Genomic DNA, 27037 nt, shown 5'->3' on the forward strand with positions numbered 1-27037 from the left:
AGGAGACCGGCGGTCCCTTCTGGTAACTTCTCTTACTTTGGAGGTCGCGCTTTTCCACTGCAAACCGTAGGAATGACAGCTCAGTGCAGTTCCACTCTGAGACAAAGTATTGGCGGGCTGGAAGCTTATTTTGATTTGGAGAAATAGGGGAATTGCTTTTATCCGACTGCCTCTTCTTATTATTAATTTACATGGTGCAGTAGATGAGCCGAGTGCAGGCGAGGCCAGCCCGGAAATGCACTGTCTGTCCCCGTCCACGGCGCTCCCGATTAATCTCGCACACCACGGAGGGTTTCTCCGGGGGAATGTTGGCAGGGTAGGCTTGCCCCTGAGTTCCCTTAAATATGCCGTTAATTCGCATTGATTTCGGAGAAAGCAGAGATAATCAGTGTGGCTTCCCCACTGGCTGAAGACATTGGCAAGCTGTTCACAGCATTGTTTAATGGAAATCCGAGGGACTCCCTCCGGCTTTTGCACGCACAGGCCCCGATACCAGAGGAGCCGCAGACCTCGGCTTGGCTCGCAGAAACCAGGCTTTCCAGCAGCTTCCAGGGGCCCGTGACGGGCTGTGGTGGGATCCGGAAATAATCCAGGAAGCTTTGGTGTGCACTGTCCCCTCGGGTCCCAGAACCATCCAGGAACCACTGGGTCCACTCCTGGGGGAGCTGGCATCTGTCTCTGCCGCGCTCCGGGCAGCTGCTCCAGTGCCTGGCCCGGGTTCCCGCAGCGCCCGGAACCCAGCTGAGTGCCGGGCAGCCCTGCTGCCCAGCGAGGTCCGGGCCCAGACACAGGGGACAGCTGACCCACATGTTCCCTGTATGGACCAGAGGGAGTTCTGTTCCCGCAGCGAGCACGGCCCAGGTGCAGTCAGGCGGGGGCACGGTCTGGGCTGAGACGTGGGTTCCCGATTCCGGGAGCGTCACACCCTTGTTCTCCCGTGGCCCTTCCTGGCTCCACCTGTTCTTGCCGCCACGCGACCCCAGGAAGGCAGCTGCACCCGTTTCTCGTCCCTCGCCTGGGGGTGCCGCCTGAATGCCTGGACTTCAGGGTCCCCTGCGCCCCTCACGCAGAGGGAACTGGCGGTCAGGTCCGCAGGGGTGCAGGGCCATCCTGGCGCTCTGTCCCTGATTCTCGCGCAGGAGGGCGGGAGAGCGCGAGGCCCCCGACGCTCACTGGGCACATAGGTGGCGGGGTGGCGGAGGGCGTCCCTCCGGGGCACCGCCTGGCTTGAGGAGTGTGTGCCCCTCCCCGTCTCCCTGTCCTCCACTTCCTCTGTTGCCTCAGAGGGTCTGCACAGGTAGGGCAGAAGGGACAGTGCATTTGCTCATCCTGGACCACACAGGGACTCTTGTCCTACGCTCCCAGTGCCCTCGTGCAGGTGGGCGCCTGCCGGGGCCGGGCAGCCTGGGCTGCTGGTGTCTGGGCCTCGGCTGGCCGCTCCCCGAGAGAGAGCTTCTGCCCTATTTCTCAGAGCAGTTGTTCACTGATGATGCTTTATGCCGCTGCTTTGGTTTCTCCCCAGGATCTGAAAAAAATAAAACTTTCTGTTGGTGGTAAATTCATAAGCTTGGGGTGTGAAAATGCTTGAATTTGATATAAAAAGAAGTTTTGAAAGGAAGATGAGTGGTCTAGACCGAAGACCGGTTCGCCCTGGGAAACTCAGCTACCGAGCGCGGGGCTGGCAGCCTGAGTCCGTGCGGCTGTATCCCGCCCCTCACCAGCTCCAGGGCCCCTCGTGCCACCGCTGAGTGGAGGTGTCGCCGAGGCCCTCCTCATGGTCTTTCCACGGGAGGAGGAGAGAGGGGGATGCAGCCCGGCCCTGTGATGGGTCGGGGCCAAGTGCGGGAGGTGGGGGGACAGAGTCCGGGACCCCCGCCCCCGCCGGCCGTGCAGGTGGGCCTCAGCACAGCAGATTCGTGGTGCCGAGTTAGCAAGTGATTCCCTCGTCGGCAGGTGAAGTTAAATCCACTTACCTGATATCGGAAAACCTTAAAAGTCCATTTAGGGAAGTGACTTGTACCTCATAAAATTATGGTGTTGTCTTGAGAGAACATTAGGCCCATTTCTCTCCTTTGGATGGACCTTAAATCTGTATTACCCGACAGACGAGGCTCCCTCTTTCATAAATGATTTATGTTCCATTTAAAAGTATGTGAAAATGGAAATTTCACAGTTTTCCTTTGTAATTCATTCCAGGGTAGAATGTTCATTGTTAGAATAGAGGAGCACGGCTCGACTTTGCTCATTTGTCTGGGGGGAGGGAGAGACCTGGTTTGGGGCATTGTTTGGGGACAATGGATACGCATGCACACGCACGCACACGCACACACATGCACACACATGCAAGCACACGCACGCACACACATGCAAGCACACACACGCGCACACACACATGCACACACATGCAAGCACACGCACGCACACACATGCAAGCACACACACGCGCACACACACATGCACACACATGCAAGCACACGCACGCACACACATGCAAGCACACACACGCGCACACACACATGCACACACACACACATGCACACACACACATTTTCCCCGGTCAGACCCGGGTCATCTTAGCTCAGTCATTTTTGTCTCGGAGGCTCTCTGCCTCCCCTGGTCTGGAGCGTCACATGCTTCAGTGGAGGCTGTGAGGACCCGAATCCTGATCTTTCCATCTCTCTTTCCGAGCTTCTCCGACGGTTACCTTCCTGCCCTCTTCTTTTCTTGTACTCTGCGTGTTGGTGGTAAATAGCTTCGGGCTCAGAGTGAGAGCTGTGTTATTCTGCACATTGGCAGAATACATTAAAATTGGCATATGTTAATTGCCAGGGTATGTTAAAATACTTGTGCTATAATCTAGCTCAGATTGTCAGAATTCCAGAGAACTGACATCTTGCCCTCCCTTCTTCCCGTGAAAAATGCTGGCATCTGTGCTAACCATACTTCTGTGATCATCTGGATTGCAAGATATTAGCTTGCCAGCCACGGGAAACGATTCCTGACGACGATTTCTTCTCCTCCTTAAGTGCCCAGCATAATTGGTGCGTGGCGGAGGCTTGTACAGCTCACAGTCCAGTGACATAAATTCTAGGAGAAGTTGAATGATGGCATATGACACCCCATTTCAGTCCCAAGTCCTGGGTAATGGATAGGGCCAATGGCGTCCTATTATTTGCAGAAGCCAAATTCCGAGTCTCGTGCTGCTCTCTACCTTGGGGCTTTCCCTTCACAAAGATGTATTTCTTACAGCCCGTTCTTGTCGGACACGGAGCCGTGTGAGGTGGCATTTCTTTTCCTGCTGTTGAGTATAGAGCAAATGACAGGCCATGAATAAAGCGCCCGGCCGGTAAATCCCAAGGCCCCGGGGCCAGAGCCACGCGATTCAGCTTTATTAGACTGTTTGGGCCATAAAAGTGGGTGATTGCAGCCCAGGTCCATAGAGGGAAAAACAGAAATGGGGTCTGTGGAGACAGTCCAGCCCCTTGACTGCGCGTGGGCGCAGGGGGCCGGCCTCGGCCCAGCCACTGCAGCTGTGGATCCAGGTCCACGCCCAGGAACGCAGCCTCTGGGGACAGTGGCTGAGCCAGGGCCAGCGCTGCAGAGACCCCCTGCTCACAGCCCCACCCCACCAGCCGGCTTTGAAGCTGTCCACACACCCCCCCCCCCAGCCAGGCCCATCCTTCCCTTGGTTCCATTCCCAGTTCCCTCGCAGGGCATGCAGCCTGACCTTGGTGGCGGCCCCCAGCCCAGCCTCCTGCATTGACTCCTCCCCCAGATGCAGCCGCTCTCCTCAGCCAAGGCCCATGATCAGGGTGGCTCATAGCTCACTGAGTAATGAGGCCCTGAGGGTAGGTGACCCCTTCTCTGGACCCCACACTTCTGCATGGCTCCCAAGGCAGCACCCCTGTGACCTCAGTGCCTTTGCACGTGCTCTGGCCCAAGGATGCCTCTGCTCTCACTGGCTTTGGCTTGGGAGCCGCATCCAGCTGTGCACAGGGGCCATTGTGTGGTGATCACTGCCTGTGCTGGGGGGGTCACTGCCCAGGAGTGCCCTGCCATAGTCCCTGCCTAGAGCCAGAGATGGAACCCAGGGCTTCACACGTGTGAGGCCAGTGCCCACCCACGGAGACACCCACAGGATCAAGATCCCGGTCCTGACCCATGGTGATGTCTGCCACCCCCGCCTCTGCTCTGACGGACCATCCTGCCGACAGCGCCCGCCGGCCTCCTTGTCAGCGGCACACAGCCCGCACAGAACAGACCAAGGAAGACGCTGAAAGCTTGTCTCGCCCAAGGAGCGGGCAGTGGGCAAGAGTAGTCAGCGTGTGGCAAGCTCCCACCTCACTCCAGCCCTGCCGTCAGGAGGGGCGGCTGTGTGCAGGTTGATGAGTGGACGGCTCGTTTCCACAACAGCCGCTGCCGTGCAGGTCCAGGCTTCATCTGCAGGAGCTAATGCCCTCAGTCTAACAGTCCAGTTTAGTCAGCCACAGTCAGAGAGGTTGACGTTAGAGACGGGCCCAGGGGTCTGAGCCGTCTCATTCATACACGGCCGGGGGATTCTGGGCCTGGTTTCTGGACTTTAAACCAAGAATCACCAGTTTCTGCCAGTGGCCTTCGGGGTTCTCAGCTGTCCATGTCCCCTCACCCGTCAGTGGGAGCCGCTGTCCTTGGGTCTGGGAAATCACTGGCCGTGGGGGTCCCAGAGCCCCCCTGAGCCCGGAGCGTCTCCAGTCTCTGGCTGTAAGCCGCCGTGCTCTGCTGTGGGCAGTGTGAGTGCCCGCCCTGCGTCCTCTGTTCCCACAGCGACCTTAATGCCGGGCTTTTGAGTGATGGGACAGGGCAGGGGCGTGTGCTGCTGTCTTCTGGAATCACTGAGTTCTGCGTCTGGCGGGTATCGCAGTGAAGAGGCGTCGGGTTTGCTGGTGACTGTCTGCGGTGGTCCCAGCTTCCTGGAAGAGAATTATCCGAGCGCAGAGCAGGCCTGGGGCATTTGGGGGCGGGGGGGTGTCCGGGGACATCTTTAGGGTTTCAGTGGGGCATCAGTGAGGTATCTGTGAGGCATCTGTGTACCTGAGAGAAGGCCTGGGGGGCATCTGGGAGGCACCTTCGGGGTGTCTGTGGGGCATCTGTAGCAGCTGGGGGTGTCTGGGAGGCATCTGGGAGGCATCTGAAAGGCACTCTGGGGTGTCTGCGGGTGTCTGTGGGTGTCTGTGGGGCTCCTGTGGGGTGTCTGTGGGTGCCTGGGGGTGTCTGTGGGGCTCCTGTGAGGTGCCAGGGGGTGTCTGTGAGGCTCCTGTGGAGTGTCTGTGGGGCTCTTGTGAGGTGCCTGGGGGTGTCTGTGGGGCTCCTGTGAGGTGACTGGGGGGGTCTGTGGGGCTCCTGTGAGGTGCCAGGGGGTGTCTGTGAGGCTCCTGTGGAGTGTCTGTGGGGCTCTTGTGAGGTGCCTGGGGGTGTCTGTGGGGCTCCTGTGAGGTGACTGGGGGGTCTGTGGGGCAGGAAGCAGAGGGTGCTGGATCCTGGCAGATCGCAGTGTGTGGCGGGGTTCAGGGATGACGGAGCAGAAGGACCGTCCTGGCCAGGGCCTGCTGCCGGTGGGGGCATGTGGCGGCTGCACGAGTGGCCTCGGGAGTCCCGTGACTTTCCCCTGACCAGTCCCTGTGGTGCCTCGGCCGCTGCCTTGCCCTCATGTGCGCCCCGAGCTCCCTGTGGGGTCCAGCCACGCGTGAGCGCCTGCTCCCGTGAATCCCGCAGGTGTGGGCGTGTGGCGCGAGGGCGGGGGCCTCGGAGGAGCATGCGGGGCGGGGTCCCTGGGGGTCGGAGCTGCCCATTAGTCTAATGTTTCCCGAGTCAGCTCAGCCATGGCCCCCAGCGAGCTCCCAGGGACTCCGTCAGGAAAGACCCACCCGGCCTCTCGCCATACTGGGGGCTGAAGCTCTTCCCGCCGTGGTGGCCACGGCTGCTTCCCTCGGGAGCCGCTGTAATCCAGGCCCCCCTGGAGCATCCCGGGTGGCTGCGGGTGTCGCCGGGCAGTCCTGGGTCCGGGCGGGGCGTGGGCGGGGCGGGGCGTGGGCGGGGCGGGGCGTGGGCGGGGCGGGGCGGGCGTCTGCAGACACGGCGTCCTCACACTCCTTTTCCTTCCAGACGACGTCGTGCCCTACTTCAAGACGGAGCCCGGGCCCCCGCAGACGCACCTGGAGGGCAACCGGCTGGTGCTCACGTGCCTGGCCGAGGGCAGCTGGCCCCTGGAGTTCCAGTGGCTGCTCAACGGCAGCGCGCTCACCGCCTACAGCAGCGAGTACAGGTGAGGGTGTGTGCGCGAGTGTGAGTGTGAGTGCGTGTGAGTGTGTGTGAGTCTATGTGTATGAATGTGTGTGAGTGTGAGTGTGTGTGAGCATGTGTGTGTGAGTGTGTGTATGTGAGTGTGAGTGTATAAGTGTATGAGTGTGTGAGTATGTATGTGAGTGTGTGTGTGTGTGTGTGTGTGTGTGTGTGTGTGTGAACTGGGCAGGGGGAGGCTAGGGCAGCCCAGACCCTCTCCGGCCTGTGCCCACAGGCCATGGCCTTTCTTTTCTCCTCTGTAAAATGGGCCGTGGCACCCCCAGGGAGGCCTCACCATTTATTTCTTTATTTATTCGTCATTTGAATTTAGACCTTCCGTTAACTCCTATCTGCCCCAGGAGGAAAGGACCCAGGCCGGGCACAGGGGAGAAGGTGGTGGGGCAGAGAGATGGGGGTGGGGGGGCGCCGCTGCTAGACCCTCAGTTGCCGTGTGCGTGTCTCCGAACAGCCTTGGCGGGTGCCCGGCCCGTCCGTGCTCTTCACTCAGCCCCCACTGGTGGGGGGAGCTCGCAGGCTGAGCCCTGGGGTCCTTCCAGACAGCCTTGGGGTCCCCTCTCCGCCCTGCCCAGCTGCTCCCGGGCCCAGTAGGACCCCCGAGCTGGGTCGTGGCCAGCGTTGGCGTCTCTGCTGTTACGGGGGTCCTGGGCGCCCTCCCCTGTTCCCGGCTCCCCGGAGAGAGACTTGGAGACCTTCCCTGGGAGGGGGGCTCCCAGAGCTGGCGAGCCCTGAGGCCAGCACGGTGGCATGTCCGGCCCCGGCTCTCGGCCCCGCTGCTCGGCCCTGGGTGCTCTGGGCCCTGCTGCAGCTGAGACATGCCGTGCGGCTGCTCCAGCCTCCTCCGCAGCCTTATTTCTCTCCCACAGAGTCATTAGGTCTGAATGAACTGCATGCACGTCTGGAGTCAATACCCTTTTGTCTTTTTTGTTGTTAATTTCTATCCAATTATGTTTATCCCAATAGTAAATAACTTTCCATTTAATGGAACGCAAATTGAAAAAAAGTCCCTCCCATGCTATTAGGGGTTGCTTCCTTCCTAGCTCATCCCTGTTTGCAAAACCTAGCCGTACACTCGAGGTTGTTTGATGGTGCTTTTAGCTTGACAATCGCTAGAGATGAGCATGTAACCCAGAAGAAAGAAATTGTTGGATCTTTTGACCAAAGGAAATGGATGTTTTAAATGAACATTTACGTATATTTTTTATTTCCAAAAAGCAGGATGGGTAGCCAATAAATATCTTTCAGGCATGAAAGTAAGTCAGGGTAAATTCTGGGCGGTAAATCGATTTAACGATTAGAACCAGAAAAACACTAGAAAAGCTCGGTTTGAAAGTTGGTTCATAAATCGGTGCCAGGGGTGTGGGGGGCCTCACGGGGGCAAGGGGGGCTGCTCCACACACAGGTGGGCGTCAGGCCTCTCATGCAGGTGCCACGGGACACCCAGAGCAGTGGGCGAGTTCTTTCCAGAATGGCAGCACGCAGCTGACCTGCTGCCCTGCGTGGCCGTGTGCCCTGGTCAGCGGAAACATGGCAGAGTGGCCCAGTACCGGTGTTACCCCGTCTCTCCGCACCCCTGTGTCCCGGCACCCAGAGTGGCCCTTACGCCAGTACCCAATGTCACTACATCCCCCTGGCCCTGCACCCTCCAGCCCTGCACCCCTAGCCCAGAATCCCCTGGCCCTGCACCCCGTGGCCTTGCACCCTGTGGCCTTGCACCGCTGGTTCTGCATCCCCTGGCCTTAAACCCCTGGCCCTGCACCCCCTGGCCCTGCACCCCCTGGCCTTAAACCCCTGGCCCTGCACCCCCTGGCCCTGCACCCCTGGCCCTGCACCCCCTGGCCTTAAGCCCCTGGCCCTGCAACCCTGGCCTTAAACCCCTGGCCCTGCACCCCTGGCCCTGCACCCCCTGGCCCTGCACCCATGGCCCTGCACCCCCTGGCCCTGCACCCATGGCCCTGCACCCCTGGCCCTGCACCCCTGGCCCTGCACCCCTGGCCCTGCACCCCCTGGCCCTGCACCCTTGGCCCTGCACTCCTGTCCCTGCAGCCCCTGGCCCTGTACCCCTGGCCCTGCACCCCCTGGCCCTGCACCCCCTGGCCCTGCACCTCCTGGTCTTACACCCCTGGCCCTGCACCCCCTGGCCCTGTACCCCCTGGCCCTGCAGCCCTGTCCCTGTAGCCCCTGACCCTGCACCCCTTGGCCCTGTACCCCTGGCCCTGCACCCCCTGGCCCTGCACCCCTGGCCCTGCACCCCCTGGCCCTGCACCCCCTGGCCTTAAACCCCTGGCCCTGCACCCCCTGGCCTTAAACCCCTGGCCCTGCACCCCCTGGCCCTGCACCCCTGGCCCTGCACCCCCTGGCCTTAAGCCCCTGGCCCTGCACCCCTGGCCCTGCATCCCTGGCCCTGCACCCCCTGGCCCTGCACCCATGGCCCTGCACCCCCTGGCCCTGCACCCCTGGCCCTGCACCCCTGGCCCTGCACTCCTGGCCCTGCACCCCCTGGCCCTGCACCCCTGGCCCTGCACCCCCTGGCCCTGCACCCCCTGGCCTTAAACCCCTGGCCCTGCACCCCCTGGCCTTAAACCCCTGGCCCTGCACCCCCTGGCCTTAAGCCCCTGGCCCTGCAACCCTGGCCTTAAACCCCTGGCCCTGCAACCCTGGCCCTGCAACCCTGGCCTTAAACCCATGACCCTGCACCCCCTGGCCCTGCACCCCTGGCCCTGCACCCCTGGCCCTGCACCCCTGGCCCTGCACCCCCTGGCCCTGCACCCCTGGCCCTGCACCCCTGGCCCTGCACTCCTGGCCCTGCAGCCCCTGGCCCTGCACCCCTGGCCCTGCACCCCCTGGCCCTGCACCCCCTGGCCCTGCACCTCCTGGTCTTAAACCCCTGGCCCTGCACCCCTGTCCCTGCAGCCCCTGACCCTGCACCCCTTGGCCCTGTACCCCTGGCCCTGCACCCCCTGGCCCTGCACCCCTGTCCCTGCAGCCCCTGGCCCTGCACCCCCTGGCCCTGCACCCCCTGGCCCTGCACCCCCTGGCCCTGCACCTCCTGGTCTTACACTCCTGGCCCTGCACCCCTGGCCCTGTACCCCCTGGCCCTGCAGCCCCTGGCCCTGCACCCCTGGCCCTGCACCCCCTGGCCCTGCACCCCCTGGCCCTGCACCTCCTGGTCTTACACCCCTGGCCCTGCACCCCTGGCCCTGCACCCCCTGGCCCTGCACCCCTGTCCCTGCACCCCCTGATCCTGCAGCCCCTGGCCCTGCACCCCTGGCCCTGCACCCCCTGGCCCTGCACCCCCTGGCCCTACACCTCCTGGTCTTACACCCCTGGCCCTGCACCCCTGGCCCTGCACCCCCTGGCTCTGCACCCCTGTCCCTGCACCCCCTGATCCTGCATCCCCGGCCCTGCAGCCCCTGGCCCTGCACCCCTGGCCCTGCACCCATGGCCCTGCACCCCCTGGCCCTGCACCCCTGTCCCTGCACCCCCTGATCCTGCAGCCCCTGGCCCTGCACCCCTGGCCCTGCACCCCCTGGCCCTGCACCCCCTGGCCCTGCACCCCCTGGCCCTGCACCTCCTGGTCTTACACCCCTGGCCCTGCACCCCTGGCCCTGCACCCCCTGGCCCTGCACCCCTGGCCCTGCACCCCCTGATCCTGCATCCCCTGGCCCTGCAGCCCCTGGCCCTGCACCCCTGGCCCTGCACCCATGGCCCTGCACCCCCTGGCCCTGCACCCCTGGCCCTGCACTCCCTGGCCCTGTACCTCCTGGCCCTGCACCGCTGGCCCTGTACCTCCTGGCCTTACACCCCTGGCCCTGCACCCCCATGTTCATGCCCCCACCCCATCCCAAGGACAGGCAGCGTAGCCAGTGGCCAGCTGCACGGCCACAGCCTGAGGGTGGCCGGCTACCTGTGGGCCATCTAAAGCAGGTGGCGCTCCCTGACTGTCTCATTAGTTCAGGTGTGTCTGGGGGTGAGAGGGCAGAGAAGTCCCAGCCGTGGTCACTGTGGCAGACGACGCTCCGACGCTCGCTCACTGAGGTCACGGAGACTCCATCTCATCGCTGTCATTCTTCCGCCACATGAAACCTGCCTGAACACCTCAAGCTGCTCTTCCAAATTGCTCTTTCGTCTCCCTTCCCCGCTGAGCCCCTCTCGGTCATCCCTTAACCCCTGCAGCCTGCGAGGCATCTTGCCTGGAAACCGCCCGGACGCCCAATGAAGGCGCAGCCGCTCCCGACCTGTGGCCCGTTCCTATTCCTGCCTCCCTCCGGCTTAGGAAAATGTCTGTCTGCGAAGACAGTCCACACACCGCCTCTCCCCGCTCTCTCTGCAGGCGCCGACGGTGACTCCCGGCCTCCTGTTCGTAGGACAAACACTGGCCTGTCCGGTCATCTTCCTCCCAGAAAGCGTTTGCTCTAATTATTTTCTACTTGCAATGAAAAACACTTTGAAATAACGTTTAAGTACATATATGCCAATACTGTCTTAATGTGGGGCAGGTCCGTGTCCATTGTCGTAACGGGAAGTGTGGGCTGATGGGCCTGTGACTTCTGCTGCGTCTGTGTCCCTCTCATCCCCGTCCATGCTCTGCTGTCTCATCTCCGCACACCGTTGTGCCTGTACATCCATGCAGGCGCATCCTACACGCACCTTTATCCTGTCACAGCTCTGCCCCCAGCCTCCTTCACGCCTGCGTCTCCAGCGCTGTCTTCAGGCCACAGCTCCATCTGTCCTTTTCGTGTCCACATCTCCTCTCCCAAAATGCCCTGTCCCTGTGGTTCATTTTCAATGACTGTATAACTATAGAAATTTGAAGGACTTTTTTATTCCAGTAAGATATCAGAATGTTTAAGGAAGAGTTACTTCTCCTATATCTTAAAAAAAAGACAAAAAATTCACTATACCAATAAAAATTATGAAATACCTGGGAATAACCTTTTTGAAAAATGAGTAGAAAGCTCACGAAGAACAGCGGGAAATCTTACTGAGAAATATCAAAGAGAATCTCAGCAAGGGAGTCTAAGCGTCATAAAACTGCCAGTTTCTTTGAAATTATTGTACAAGTTTTAACCTAATTTCAATAAAAATTCCAATGGGATTTTTTTTAGGGTAACTTGATTGATGGAATGGTTCCAAAACTCATCTAGATATATAAACAGGGAAGAATACCAAAAAATTTTCAAAGCATTAGTTGAATAATAGGGAGGGATTTTTTGTACCAGGAGTTAAAGCCTATTAAAATGTCACAATAATTAAATAACATGTTAGGGGTCTAAAAATAAGCAGCAAAATTCTGGAAGAGAGTTTTTTAACTAGACCATGGTGTACATAAAAATACATATAATCAAATGAACGTTAGAAGCAATGGTAAGGAAATCAGTTATTTGGGAGCAATATTAAAAATAGATCTACATTTTTAGACCAAACATAAAAATAAATTTCAGTACATTGAACCCTTAAGTTAAAATATTAAACTCTAAAGATGCAAAGGGAATTTTTAATGATATGTAAATGTGTAGGGGCCAAGTCTGAGCATTGGCAAACTCCCATGAGGGGATTGCCATACAGTATTCTATCATGTCTGCATGCTCAGATCATCATTAGGAATCAAAAGACAAATCAAAATAATCATTACAAATCAAAATAATCAGGAAAATATTTGCAACAGCCAGACAGGTTTAATTATCTCTAACAACCTGAGGTTCTCAGAAAAGAGTGCTGGAAATTAAGATTTACACAAAAGCAGCTGTTTGGGGACGTGATCGGAGGGCGGGGGGAGCGTGGGGGCCCCTTTCTCCAAGCACAGACCTGCACAAGTGTTGTCGGGGCTGGGACTCAGTCCTTCCAGAAGCGTCTCCAGATCCTGAACTGTGGCGTGGAATGCCCAGTATTCCGCCAGCCTGGCCCCGGCAGCCTGGCCCTGGTCAGCACAGGCAGAGGGAGCAGGCAGGCACCTGGTCAGAGCACGGCCAGGGCAGAGGGGCAGCCTGGCGCTGGACAGGAGCCCCGGAAAATCCACTTGTGCCCGTTCCCGCCCGTGTCCCTCCAGGATCCCTCGGGGTCTCTGAGGGCTCAGGACCCACTGTTTTCCTCCGTGTTTGAGGGGGCCGGAAAGGGCTGCTCCTGCTTCCCAGCCACTGTCACGGGCCAGCTGGAGTGACCAGGACGGGAGAAAGGGGCTATTGTGAGGGGTTAACTCGGGCTCCCCGAGGGAGGGATGCCGGGGAGCTAGACACTCGAGGCTGGGGGCTCGGGAGAGCGGAGAGGCCTGGGCAGCTGAGACTCTCCCTGCAGAGCGGGGGTGAGAGAGGGCATCCAGGGTGGTGTCGGACCACCGTGGCAGGGGGCCAGAGCCCCCGGGAGACACTGTGGGTGGTTGGGTGGAGTTTGGGGAACTAACTTGGCCCATGGTCCAGACCGGGAACTACAGCTCTGGCCCAGACTCACCTCTGACCAGCTGGACACCTGGACAGTCCAGCCAGTCCCAAACACCTTCCTGGCTCAGAGAGCAAAGCTCGGGAATAGGACTAGGGGTCAAGACTAGGAAGAAGCACTGGAGACAGCACAGTTCCCCACGCCCGGCTCCCGCGGACCTGGGCAGACAGGAGTGGCTTAGAATCTCCTGAGAGGAGACTGCACGGGGCAGAGAGAGAGAGCCGAGCCCGGGCAGTGTCAGAGTTCTCGAGAAGGACATGGACATGGACATGTCCCAGCCGGCTCTGTGAGAGTCGGGGACAGCAGACGGGGAAGGTCTTACTGGGTGGGGGGAGTGATGACAAAAGCCGGAATGTGGTGAGGTGAAAAACACAAAACACCTAGTTTGGGACTCTTCTGATTAGACACCACGGGAGAAAATATTAGTGAACTTAAAGATATGACACGAGGCCCACACAAAGGGAAGGCAGAGCGGGCAGCAGGCAAAGTGCCCGAATGCAATCCCAGCAGAACAGTGACCAGGGAATGCAGCGACTCGTGCCTGAATGTGGTTCCAAACAGAACAGCGACTGGGATATGAGCGCCTCATGCCCGAATGCGGTTCCAGACAGAACAGCAACTGGGGTAATGCAGTGCCTCATGCCTGAATGCAGTCCCAGACAGAACAGCGACTGGGATAATGCAGCGCCTCGTACCCAAATGCCGTCCTAGACAGAACAACAACCAGGATAATGCAGTGCCTCGTGCACGAATGCAGTCCCAATAGAACAGAGACTGGAACAACGCAGCGCCTCATACCCGAATGCAGTCCCAGACAGAACAGCAACTGGGGTAATGCAGCATCTAGTGCCCGAATGCAGTCTCAGACAAAACAGCGACCAGGATAATGCAGTGCTTTGTGCCCAAATGCGGTCCCAGACAGAACAGCGACCAGGGTGATGCAGCACCTCATGCCTTTGATGGAAGCCACACACACAACACCTAATAGTAGGAGTGTTTGGGGCAGAGTCTGCGGGAGGAAAGGCTTCTGATTGTAACGCCAGAAGCACAGAAGTCCACAGCTGGCTCCTCTGTAGAAACTGCCTGCTCAAAGCATTGTGGAAACTAATGGATGTTTAATCTTGCTCCGGGATGCGAGACAGCGTGCAGAGAGGCGTTCTACTTTGCATGCTCTGGAAGAGTTGCTTTCAGCATAGGTGCACATACATGCATTTTTAGTACCGTTTGAAAGTTAACATATATTTAATTTTAAATTACATCCAGAATCTTAGCAGCTAATCTACAAGGGGTTTGCAAGATACTTCCGTTAAGAACAACCGGCGTTGCCTGTAAAGGAAGACACGGGAAGCCCACCCTGTGTCTGAGGGGCCCGTGCCCCCAGGCTGGGAGAGGCCTGAGTCTGCCTTGCCTGCTCGCCCCGGGAGGATGCACCAGTTTGCATCCTTTCTGTCACCTGGGCTGTGGGGACGCCTCTCTCCCCTGAGAGTCCCACCCCTGCATACACGAAGAGTCCCGCAAGGGATGACGCAAGGAGCGTGAAAGCTGCCTCACTCTGGGAAGCCAGCGTCTTCTCCCAGATGGTCCCCGAGGTCCCAGCCCTGCTGCCTCCGGCGGGCCGTTATCTCTTCGCCACACACGGGCTTCAGGTGAGCAGCTGCCAACGTGCCTCTCGCCTTCTCTGCATGGGATGGTTCCCAAATACTGTTCCTGTCAGGGGTTTCACGCCGCCAACACCATCCTCGGCCCGGGAGGTTCCTGGTGACCTGTCAGCCAGTTAAACTCTGCATGCCGCAGGCTAGAAGCTGCAGACACTCGGCGTCCCGGCGACCCCTCTGGCCGCCACCCTGCGCTTATCTCCGGGTCACACCCGGCCACCAACCCCCCCGGACTGCCCAGGACCCCTGTTTGAGTTAATATTCATGATGTTCATAAAGCACAGATGGAATGATTTTACAAACCAGAGGTTCCCCTGGCTAATCTGCATTTTAATCACACTGTTGGGTTTCCCCTTGTGTGGATAAAATCTCTCTAACGAGCTTGGGGCAAAGCCCTCAGCCCTCCCAGTGCCTCAGCTGCACTGTTGTCCCGTTGTTCATCGATTTGCTCGAGCGGGCACCAGTAACATCTCCATTGCGAGACTTGTTGTTACTGTTTTTGGCATATAGAATACGCCACAGGAGCTTGCCAGGCTCTACCTTGAGGGCAGGATATTCTCGGTAGCTTGCCAGGCTCTTGAGAGGGACAGAGGAATCGAACCTGGGTCAGCCTCGTGCAAGGCAAACGCCCTACCCATTGTGCTATCGTTCTAGTTGCATCCAGGAAATACTGTCTCGGACACTTAAGTTTCAGTCTGTATTTACGTCTTGCCACTTTCTGGCAGAAACAGTGAGCTGTGGGCTCACTCGTTCTACTTTTGATTATTTTAAAAAATCAGAGAAAATTTATAAAAAGTAAAATTGAAGGCCTGACTATTTATCATATTCTGAAGTAAGAACCAAGGTTCCTCCGACAAAGAGAGAACCGGCATACAGTGGCTTTTTCCCCTTAACCAGCTCTTTTCAATGTAAGTGTAAGAATGGCTCGGAGCCAAGACATGAAGCTTTATTATAGAATTTGGTTGTTTATTTTCATGCAAAGTAGTTATTTTCAACAGCATAAAAATGAAAGTTGATGTGAATAGTCTTATCTGGAGTGGCATAAAATGGATGCGTACTCCATTAAAAGTCAAATCTTCATCGGAATTTAGTAGGCATGAAAATTCTTTCCTAGGACTTGTGTTCTTTGACCTTCAAGGAAGAAATACAGATATTTTCCTTTATACTGAATACTTGGTTTTATCGCTCTGAAGTGAGAAAGGACATGTGGCCCTGTGCTTGGGCCCTGTGGAGAATAACCCGGAGGCCGTGTAGACTGTGGAGCCTCTGACTCCCGTAGGCCGGCGGGGGCCTGACCCCGGGGTGCAGAGGACTTGTGCCCTCCCTAAGTGACCAGGAGCACTGAGCCTGAGGCCTGTGGAGACCCGCGAGGGGGCCGAGCCCTGTGACCCCGTGACCCCGAGCCCCGTGACCCCATGACTCTGAGCCCTGGGACCCCGTGACCCCGAGCCCCGTGGCCCCATGACTCTGAGCCCTGGGACCCCTCTGGCACTGAGCCATACTCACCTGTCTGTATCTGTTACTGGAAGGATCGGACTGACCTATTCTGAGATTCAGCATTTTAACAATAGTTTTGTCAGGTGTTTCCTTTGAGTTCAGTGTTTCAGGTTCGGGAACTTTGTAACCGGTCGGTTGCATTGGCAGAAGCTGCTCATCACTGACCCAGCCCTCGCCAGGAAGCCGCGATTTCCTGAAGGACTTGGCCAAGGGTCCCCACTGGGGTCTCTGCCCGAGCTGCCCCCGAGGCCTAGGGAGTGTCTCTAGCCGTGGCAGTGCCCGGGCTGTGGGCTGGGGAGTGGGTACCATCGGGCCCCCCCAGCAGCGGTGGGGGTGAGGGGAATCACCGGGCGGCCAGCGCCTGCCCCGGCCCCCAGCGCCCCTAGGTGCCTCCTCCCTCTCTGCGACTCTGGCCCTGGACAGCCGCAGTGCCCAGCCCGGGCGCCCAGAGTCTTACCTGCGCCCGGCCGTGCGGGTCCCCCTGAGACCCCAGGTGAGCCTTTGCCAGGCCGCGACAGCGGAGTGTCTGTGCGGGCCGGTCAGTCCGGCGGCGAGGCCAAGGCCGCCCCTGGACCTCTGGGCTCTCCTCGGCTCCCGGCAGCGCTGGGCCTCGCACGAGCAGTTTGCTGTGATTCGGGGGCGGCTCTGTAAGTGTCTCCTGGCTCCTGGTAGGTGGGCAAGCTGGGGACGCGTTCCGTGGCCAGTAGAACCGGGCCTGGCCACACTGGACAGCAGCTCCCCGTCCTGTGTGTGTTTCAGGAGCGGCCATGTTCTGTATTTCTGTGACATATGGTGCTAAAATTTTATCATACTTTCTTATAAAGAGCCAGGAAACTTGCTCTGCTTAAAAATGTGTGTTTATAAACAATAGGCTTGCGATGAGTATTCCCATCTGTTAGGTGCCCAGGATCTGCGGAGCGTTCCCGAGATAGGTGGAGGACTCTGCAACTTTCCTGTTTGTTTTTTCCCTAGTGAGACATTAGACTACAGCTATGCTAGGAAACAGCATATGTCTAATATTTTAGTTTGTATCTGTTTCTTTCTGTTATTTGAAAGCAAGTTATTTCTGTTCCTTAGCACAGAGGGTTACTGTAGAAATTCATAAAAATTTAAAATCTATTTGGATACTGCAAAAAAGAAGAAATGGAATGAATAGCAGTCATATAAATATGGCTCCATGCTGTAAACTCATGCTCCAATAAGGTGTCCCTTGTCCAGAAACTTTCCTTGACTTTGTTTGACCTGATCTCGACTCCTTACTATAATCACCGTATACATTAATCAGAACTGTTCATCCTTCTGTCTTGATTTGAAATTTAAATAAATGGCATTGACTCTTTACGTTCAGTTTGATATTATTCTGATGACCTTCACTAATTAATTTTTTGTTTGTGGTGAACTGTTCCTTAGGATAGAATAAAATTTTGAAGATTAAAAGTCAGCATTTTTTTCCAGGAAATATTTTATTAATCTTGCCATAGATCTCAAGGCATTACAGAGCAAAAGTACACTTTGATTAATATTTGCTTAATACTGAATTATCTGTATTGTCCAAATGTTTCGTTCACTTAAAAATTGTGCCTCTCAGCGTCTTGCTCAGGTTGACTAATCAGACATGTTTGAATAAAAAGATGAGCAATTAGTTGTATGTAAGTGATTCCAAGGTATGCTTGGAGTGAACAAACAAAGCCCGCTGCACGGCACCTTCAGCTGATCCTAAAGCTCTGGTTATGTGTTGTAAGGGGAAGTACTTTTAAATCGTGGATAACTGTGATCCGAACATCCTCCCCCCACGCCCCTCACCCCGAATAAAGGCAATTTCCCCTTGTCTGAAAATTAGCTGCCGTTTGATTGGAGTTTGGGTTCTTTTTTTTCTTTTATCAATTCCTTAGGAGCAGCTGTGCTTGGATTTGAAACGCCCAGAGGTATCAAACTGGAGGAAGCTAGAGCAGGCGTTTGTGCACGCTGAGTTTTAAAACTATACGTGTCCCCCATAAAACCCTTACTGAGGCGTTTAAGAAAGGCATCGGTTTGATCACTGGTAGACAGAGAAATGGGAAAATACAAGTGAATTTTTGTTTCAGGCACTCAGGAAGTCCTTCGTTAAGGTCAGGCTCTGCGAGGAGTCTCGGGGAGGGGGTCTGTCCCGTGGGTCAGCTCTGGGCAGGGGCAGCTCTGTCCCGTGGGTCACCTCTGGGGCGGGGGCGGCTGTCGTGTGCAGCACGGGTGGAGACAGGGCCCAGGTGTCTCTGCCTGTTCCTGGGCATCGCGTTGCCCTCTGACCCCTCCTGACCAGCACACGACACTGTTGCCTGCTCCAGAGTTTTGAGACACCCTGAGAGGACTGTGGAGATGCTCTCAGCAGGTCAGCTCAGGGCCTGCCTCACAGGGGGAGACCCAGGTTCTGGCCCAGACCCCAGCTGGGCCCTCAGCACCGCCAGCGGGACCCTGAGCACTGCCAGGTGGGGGCAGCGGGGCCGTCTGGTGAGACTCGGCTGCGGGACCTTCTCACGGCTCCCCTGACGCGACCAGGGCAGGGCTGAGGTGCAGGGGGTGGGGGGCGCGGTTTGCCAGCTAACCCCCCTCTCGCCCGCAGGTTCACCATCCCGGCGCTGAGGCGGCACGACGCGGGCTCCTACCGCTGTGTGGTGCGGAACAGGATGGGGGCGCTCCTGCAGAGACGGGCCCGGGTCCACGTCGCATGTAGGTTCCCGGGGCGGCCGCGGGGCTCACGAGCACTGTGGGGAGAGGGGACGGGCGGGGGCGGGCTCACACTCAGACGGAGGGTCTCAGCACGTGGGACGCAGAGTTGCCTCGGGGCAGGCCAAGGTCAGCAGGGCCGGAGGGGGTGGGAGTGAGGCGAGGGGCCAGCACCCCACGTGGGAGCACGGCACTGGGACCCCCAGAACCCGAGGCGAGAGGGTGGGTGTGGGTCAGCCGCTGCCCGCTGCGCCCTGCTCAGGGGTGCAAGTGAGGAGCTCGGCCGCCCTAGTCAGACGCCAGCAGCTCCAGCCACGCCCTGCCCAGGGCCCTCGACACCTGGGGTGCAGCATTCTCCTTCCACGGAGGAAGCTTCGGGAGCAGGGGGCCGCCGGCTGCAGGGAGCCGGGGGAGGGGCACCCCCCTGCGAGCCCAGCGCCGTCTCCCAGGCCGCCGCGGTGAGCTGCCCTGCACACTGCTCTTCCCAAGACCCGCTCTCACCCTCCGCCTGTGCTAGGGGCACAGCCACGCCCCTCCCGGGGTGCCCGCAGCCCCCCGAAGCCCGCTCTCCCAGCAGGGGAGTGGGCAGTTGGCACCCCCTGCCCCCTGGCCCCAGGCTCGCACCCGCACTCGAGCCCACGTGAGTCGCGGTGTCTGGGTGAGGCGGATCCCAGCCTGGGGCCCAGAGGCGGCACAGGGCTGCCCGGGGCAGCCCCTCACCGTCGCCCTCCCCGAGGTGTGCGGCTTCACAGTTATTTTCTGCAATAAACTAACGTCTCGACAGTCTCCTCCTCTGCCGTGATTACTAATGACTGAGTGCTCTGCAGCTCTCCGTGTTTAGTTATTTTTCTAATTACTGGGAAGGCTTAAATTTTTCTGAATCCTGGTAGTTAAGTCACTCAGCTAAATCTTCAGAATAATTTAAAACTCACATTCAATTAAATAATTGAAAACATAATTAATAAATCAAAAGTTCAGATAAGTACCCAAACAGATTGAATAAGTTAAGAGCTTCAAACTTCTATCATTACATTGAATTCTATTTTATAAAGTTAAATTGTGAACTTTTCCTTGTTTAATTATTTATTCTTTCTTGCTTTTATTCCTAGCTCCTAGATTTTTCTTTCCTTTTCTTTCACTCGACTTTAAAATAGTCATGCATTTTTTTCCTAATCTGTTTCATGAATAATAAATGCTGCTTGTAACATTGGAAATAATTTCTTTTAAATCATAAATCCTTATAATAAAGAATATCTATGGATTATTCCAAAATTACATGCTCCAGCCACAATATTGTATTTGTGTGCTAAATATGCATATGCACCTATTTATCTGAGCCTGATCATGACATGGAAATATGTCAGATGTCCTGAATTGAAATCCAGCTTCTCACAGGCCAGGGAGTGGGTTTGCTGCCTGGGCCCCGAGAACAGAATCAGAGCAAGATGCGCCTTTCTGCATCGATCAATCAAGGAGAGTCTGGGGGCGTCTCTGACAAATAAGTGCTCGAGAACGTTTCCCCCAGGCCCTCTATGGAGACACTCAGAGCTGAAGAGCAAGAGACACGGGCTGGGCCGTTCCTGGCGCTGGGGCAGAACTTGCTAGAAGGATGCGAGGGGCCAGGAGGGTGCCGGGAGCATGGGCGGTGTGCAGGCCCCGGAGGGTGCTGGGAGCACCTGATTTGGGGCCGGGAGCCCCTGATGCAGAGGCTGTCGGGGGGCGGGAGCACCTGTTGGTCTCCTTGGGAGGTTTCGCTCTTCGTCTCCGCATCAGCCCGGCTGCTCCGCCCCGCCCAGGGGCTGCTGCTGTGATTTGCTGTCCCAGGTGCTCCCTGCCCCCGGGTCAGGCTCGCTGGACACCAGCTCTCGGGGCCACTGTGTGCAGAGCTGGCGTCAGCCCCTGCCCGTCGGGCTGAGCGTCCTTCCCGCCTTTCTCCACAGACATGGGGGACTTCCTGGGTGCCCCGCAGAGCAAGACCGTCGCTCAGGGCCAGGCAGCCGTGCTGGACCTGCCACCCCTCGCCAGCTGCCCCAGGCCGCAGGTGACGTGGTTCCGAGACGGACACAAGATCATCCCCAGCGGCAGGATGTAAGTGACCTCGGGCCACAGGGCGAGAACCCACTGTGGACGGACGGTCACTCCCGGCCTTGCCACTGGCCTGGAGAGACACCGCGGGGTGGTGGAGCCTGGGCGGGGGCGGGGAGCCGTGCGCCCTCGTCCTGTGGCGCTGTCGAATCCCACCTTCTCCGACGATGAAGCCGTGATCACCACTTGTTTCCCTGCGTCCCTTTATCCTGCCGTGACAGCTTTATTTCCCTCCGTCTAATTAGCGGCTCGCCCATCTATTGCAGAGTAGTTGCTTTGTGATTAGTTAAGCATTATTTCAAGGTGTTCTTGACGATCCCACATCCGAGATATTTATCTGGTGGCAGACAGTGTCTCGTCTGGGCGGGAGCGATCAGAGAGCACGGCCGAGTCCGTTTCATAATGGGCTGCACCGAGAGCCAGGCGGTGCCGCCGGCGCAGAGAGGGGCGCGAGGAAGGCGGGGCAGGCTCTGACAGATCCCTGAGCACCCAGGACCCTCCTCCAAACCCACAGCCCCGTGCCCAGGCCCGTGGGGCCGCCCTGCTCCAGGCTTATTTAGCAGGTGCTTCTGTTTTGAAGATTGGGGGAAAAGTGGAAATACATAATTTCCACATTGTGAAATTCTAGTGCCAGTATTGATCGCCTTGAGTAAGGGGTGGGGCCGGGAGCCGGTCACGGGCCCCTGCCCCTGCCTCTCGGGGCCCCCAGCTCTGCTGGCCAGGGAGTGTCCGGAGAGGGCCTCCTGCCGGGAGGACCAACTGCTCCTCTTCCCCTCGTTATCGGGAAAGTCGCTGAGGCGGCCACTGAGCCGTGGGCTCTGCAGACGGTCAGCATTGCCCGGGCCTGAGGGAGACAAGGGTCCATCCTCAGGCTTCAAGCAACCTCGGGTGTTCTGGAAGGGTCTGTGCACAGAAGGGGGGCAGGGCTGGCGGCTGGGCAGCTTGGACTCAGTTTACTGGGCCTCGGGGCCTCGCCAGGGGCGCTGGTGCCCGATCTCTCACCCGGCCAGGGACTGCCCGTGAGTTCGTCCAGGGAGACGGTGAAGGACACCCCTTAACTCTGTGAGCCTGTTTTGCTTCGGTTTTGCTTGCACGTCAAGTTCCTGCTAAAGACTCGAATTCCCGGTGAGCTAATAGTGTAGAGCTGCTCGAAAACCTTAACTTGGTGTCACGACAGACAAATGGCAGCGCGCGGGGCGGTGATGGGTCTCCAGGCGGGGGATGGCCGGCCGGTGCCGCCCTGTCCTGAAGGAGACGCGCGAGGCTGGGGATGAATATTTACACATCTGCAAGGCCCTTTCCTTTTGCACTTTCCACCTCTCGTCACCCCGAATTTATGAAGTGCCTGCCGTGCGGAGCCGTGAGTCAGGAGGCGTCCCCGGGGCCCGCCGCCAAGACCCGTCACTTCGCTCTTCTCGGGAAGTTCAGCTCTGGCTGCGGATGGACAGCACCGGGCCTTGTCCCCGCTCTCAGCCTGGGCACCGGGGGTCACCCCGCTCGGGGAAGGGCCTGCCTCTGCCCCTGGCACTGGGGTCTCACCTCGCACCCGCCCTGACCCTCAGCACGAGCACAGGAGGGGGCACGAGGCAGGGGGCAGGTGGAAGGTTGAAGGTCATTGCCGGGATGTGGGTGGGTGTCATTCAGGGACGGCAGTGAGACCCCCGCCCCCAGCTTACAGTCTCGGCGAGTAGCTGACTTACATGGGTTTGGGCTTGGGGCCACTCGGGCTGTGCTCAGGCTGACTCCTGGCTCTATCTCGGGGGTCACTACAGACAGGACGGGGGGGCATATGGGGTGCCAGGGACGGCCCCTGGGCTGACCGCACACAAGCTCCCTCATGCTGTCTTGTCTCTCCCACCTGCTCACTCATGACTGCAGTGGCCCTGCTTCCTGGCACCGCTTTGGCCGGTCTCCCTGCACCTCACAGCTGACTCGGGAGGTCGGTGCCCCCAGCTCCCGGCAGCTCTGAGCTGAGAGAAGGCAGAGGGCACCCCCAGGAACCCCTCGAGACCGCCACAGCCGTCCCAGCACGGCAGGCTGACATTCTCCCTGCTGTGATTTATGCCCTTCCTTCAGTGGCACTCAGATTCCTGTGCTACACACACACACACATTCCTGTGCTACACACACACACACACACACACTCTCTCTCTCTCTCTCTCTCTCTCTCACACACACACACACACACACACACACACACTCATACACACACTCACACACTCACATACACCCACCTCATACACACACATACACAGACACACACACACCCCGCTCCAGTCTCTGTGGGGAGCCCCGTGTTCATTGGACGACTGTGGCTGCAGAGAAATGGCCACGCCGTTGGCTTGATGGGTGCCTGGGTGGAGGGAAGCGCAGGGGGCAGGCCCAGCCCTGCAGTCCCCGCCTCTTGTGTGCCCCTTGTCGCTGTGCCTTAGAGGACCCACAGACGCGGCTCTCCCAGGCGCGCCCTTTCTGAGGTCCTCTGTCCCGTCCCCCACGGGGCGGCTCAGTGCGCCGTGCGGGCACTGGGGGCCAAAGTGAAGCCCAGGTACCGGGCACCATGTGTGGGGAGAGACTCCTCGAGGAACCCAGGAGGCTGATGGCTGAGGCCGGCTCAGAGGGGGACACTGGGCTCTGTGATACAAACTACTTGAGCTTCATGGATTGGGGTGCAAGGCCTGGGGTGTCCTAGCAAGTCAGTGCAAAGGTGCTGGGGCAGGGGCGCCTGTGTGTCAGGGAGCTCCAGGGGGTAGAGAGAGAGGATGGCAGGGAGCAGACCGTGGGTGGAGAGGACATCCCCAAGACCATGTCCGCTGGCCACAGCCAGAACGGGACTTGTGCTCCAGTCTGGGTGGGAAGCCGCGGTCTCCCGAGGACTTGATGTGGCGAACAGACATCGGTGTCAGACATGGGGCCCTGTCAGGGTTTCCCTGGGGGACCTGGGTCTGGGTGTGTGTATGAGTGAGTGTGTGTATGTGAATGTGTGTGTGTGTGTGGGCAGCGCCAAGCCTGATGCCACGTGGCCGTGGGGTGAGTTTTCTTCCATAGGCCTGACTGCGGGATGAGAGGGAGACGGGCCCCCACGACCGGGCCCAGGGGGCCAAGCACGGCTGCAGCCGCTTGCCGGAATGTGGAGCCGTTTGGGACGATGCAGGTTTAGGGGGCAGGGGTGGCGGCTGAGCCTTGCTGCGGACTGTGTCAGTTTTGGGGGCATTGTTGGGGCTCGGCAGCGAGGTCAGGGCTGGGCGGTCACTGACGGGGTCCGGGGCGCCTCCCAGCCTGCAGGATGCATGAGCCGGTGAAGTGAGCCCCGAATTCTATCCAGTCAGAGAGGCGCCCTCGAAGGCAGAGGTGGGCGGGCTCGGGGGGGCAGTCACTGGAGTATTTAGAGAATCACGACCCGAATCGACAGGCGAGCGTTCTGGGCCGGCCAAATGCCCCGTGACCCCCATCCAACAGGCCCTGGCTCCGGGACAGGTCAGGGGAGGGTCCCGGGCTGGTCGCTGCATCAGAAAAGGCAGTGGAGGTGCCCGAACCCGCGTCTGTGCCCGTGACCACACGGCACCAGCCAAGCCGTCCCCGAGTCTAGATCTGCCCGTGACCGCACTGCAGCGCCCGGCCCCAGGGCCCAAACCTGAGCAGCACCTCCCGCACACGCAGGCTGGTCCTGCGCCTGCAGCAGCAGGTCCTGCCCGGGCCACCCGCTGGCATCTCTGTCTCCCTGCGTCTGGGGCTGGTGCCCTGCGGTGCCAGAGCAGGGCCCCTGCGTGAGGGGTGATGCCGAGAGGCGCACGGTCTGCACCTCTCCACGGAGACAGCGGGAAGCCCCCAGGCCCCGCAGAAGTGCTGGCGCAGGGGGGCACTCGGAGAGCAGCTCAACGCGGGCTTTGAAAGAACTGAGAATGAGTGCTATGAGGAATTTTGACTAGGTAATTATAGGTTTTATTTATCTGATAAGAAAAAACATACGCTTGTTTTTCAGATTTCCTGACTCTAAAAAGTAGGTTTGGTCTCTGCATATCCAAGATGAATATAGCTTGATCTAATAAATGTGGTCTCGTTTGATCACAGAATTGTTCTGTTATTCCTGTCTAGATCTGCTTGTCTCCTGCCTCTCACAGTGTGAGTGTGAGTGTGGTTCCAGGAGGTGCTGTCTGGGGGTGGTTACGGGTAGGCCGCAGCCCTGCTCTGTGCGGTGCCACTCGATCACTAGGTGCAGCTTCTCGTGCTCAGATTCCAGGAGTGGCCTGATGGGGTGTGTGGGCATACGCCTGCTGGCCGGGGTCTTCCCGGGAACTCAGGATCCAATATTTCAAACCTCCAGCCAGATGCCAGGAGAGATGAGAATGGCGAAGTCATGGGCAGTAAACACCGGCCCGGGTGACCAGCAGCTTTTGGGTTATAATTGCCCCCGTCCAAGTGCTCCGACATCCATTAGCTTTTTACACCCATTTCATTTCAATTGCTTCAAGAAATATTTGTTAAACTCAGCGCTTGTATTGGAAGTCACAGCTTAATGCTTGAAAGAACATATCTTGTTGTAATAATATTTTTATAGTTAACTGGCCTTTTGAGATAACATGCTTTAAAGTTTTTCATTTCATGGGCTTTTTGTCACTGTTTCTGGTGTATGGACATCCATGTAAGGAAGACGCAAAGGAAAAGCAGGTGCCCACTGGGCATTGACCTCCACTTGGACATTAACTCTGACCTGGGGCCCAAGTCCTCATCTTGGAAATTAACCTTGGCTTTTTTTTTTTTTTTTTTTTTTGCTTTTTGGGTCACACCCAGCGATGCTCAGGGGGTTACTCCTGGCTTTGCACTCAGGAATTACTCCTGGCAGTGCTTGGGGGACCATATGGGATGCCGGGGATCGAACCTGGGTCGGCCGCGTGCAAGGCAAACGCCCTACCCACTGTGCTATCGCTCCGGCCCCAATCTTGACTTTCAACATTAACTCTGCCCTTGCACATTCACCTGCCTTTAGACACTCGCCCTGACCTTGGGCATTCGCCCTGACCTTGCATGTTCGCCCTGACCTTGGATGTTCGCCCTGACCTTGGTGTACCTACCGTGTGTTTTCCCTGTGGCCACCCCCTGGTAGCAGATGGGCAGAGGACAGCGTGCCTCTGGCCTCAGCATTTGGCAGTGCCCACCAGGGCTGTTTCTGGCTGGCAAAAGGCCGCCTGCCGTCATGGCCAGTGTTGAGTGTGTTTGTGGAAACAGCTTGTGCAGTGCAGCTTCTGCTGTGACTCCTGAGCACGGCTCCGATGGCCGGCCGGGGCCTGCCCCGGTCAGTGCTGCCCTCGCTGACTGGGCCACTGGGGCGCAGGGCTGTGCGGGAGTAGTCGGGCTGAGGGGTCCCCAGGGCGGTGCCAGCGTGTGTGCAGGGGTGTGTGGAGGAGGGGCGGGCGGAGGGAGGGCTTGTTTGTGGCTCTGACATGGGCACACGTATGATGTGGAGGTCGTGGTGACAAGATGCCGGATAGCACATGAGAGTGACCATGACGCCTCTCGCTCCCCGGCCCACGCCAGCCTTCGACCCCATGCAGCAGGTCAGCCGAGGGCTCTGAAGTCAGAGCAGTGCCATGCAGAGCCGTCCCCGAAGCCACGCTGGCTCCAGCCCTCACTGGGTGCCCGACAGACGGACACGCCGCCCCCCTGCGGCTGCTCCCCGCTGGGCACGGGCCTCCTGCCGGGCTGCCCAGGGTTCTCGTCCTGGGGCAGGTTCTCTGGTCAGGTGGAGGGGCCTGGGCCGAGGCCTGGGTGGGCCAGCTGGCGGCCAGCTCACCTTTCAGATGCCAGCAGGCGTCCCGGCTTCTCTGCCCCCTGGCACTGTGCCGTGTCGCCATTTTTTATTTTAGCCGTCCCGGCAGGTGTGTAATTATCACCGTTGTCTTTTTAATTCACATTTCCCTAATGGCTAATGGTGTTGAACATCATTTAATGTGCTGATTTCAGAAAGAACCGCAGAGGAAGAAAGCTGAACTTCTTGGAGTGAAAAATAGAATCATTCATTTCAGAAGTCAATTAAATGGGTGAGAGCAGACGAGGGGCTGCGGGTGGGAGGGGTGGTCGGAAGCTCTGCACACAGTGCTCGGGACGAAGCCCGGGGACACGGACACGCCTCGCGGGGAGCAGAGTGCGGGAGGGAAGAGGGCGAGGCCGGGCGGCTTGGGCTCAGGGGTGACCGAACGTGCGTTGTGTAGCCGCGGGCTGCCCAGGGTAGTGGACGCGTGGACAGTGGGGGAGCAGCTGGAGGCCAGGGACACTCCTTGGGACGTGGGACAGACTGTCCGTCTGTCCGGCCCGCGGGGAGCTGGGAGGTACTC

At 58.3% G+C, this 27037-nt stretch overlaps 1 protein-coding gene across 2 annotated transcripts in view; it reads left to right on the forward strand.

The window, feature by feature from the left end:
• Positions 1-27037, forward strand: part of SDK1 (sidekick cell adhesion molecule 1) — a 465276-nt gene that overhangs the window by 260013 nt on the left and 178226 nt on the right. For both annotated transcript variants that reach the window (XM_055136343.1, XM_055136344.1), the window contains exons 2-4: positions 6142-6301; positions 18520-18626; positions 20564-20711. In XM_055136343.1, coding sequence (XP_054992318.1) covers positions 6142-6301; positions 18520-18626; positions 20564-20711 — 415 coding nt within the window. The remainder of the gene's footprint in view (positions 1-6141; positions 6302-18519; positions 18627-20563; positions 20712-27037) is intronic.

This window comes from Sorex araneus, chromosome 4 (assembly GCF_027595985.1).
Source record: "Sorex araneus isolate mSorAra2 chromosome 4, mSorAra2.pri, whole genome shotgun sequence".
NCBI lineage: Eukaryota > Metazoa > Chordata > Mammalia > Eulipotyphla > Soricidae > Sorex > Sorex araneus.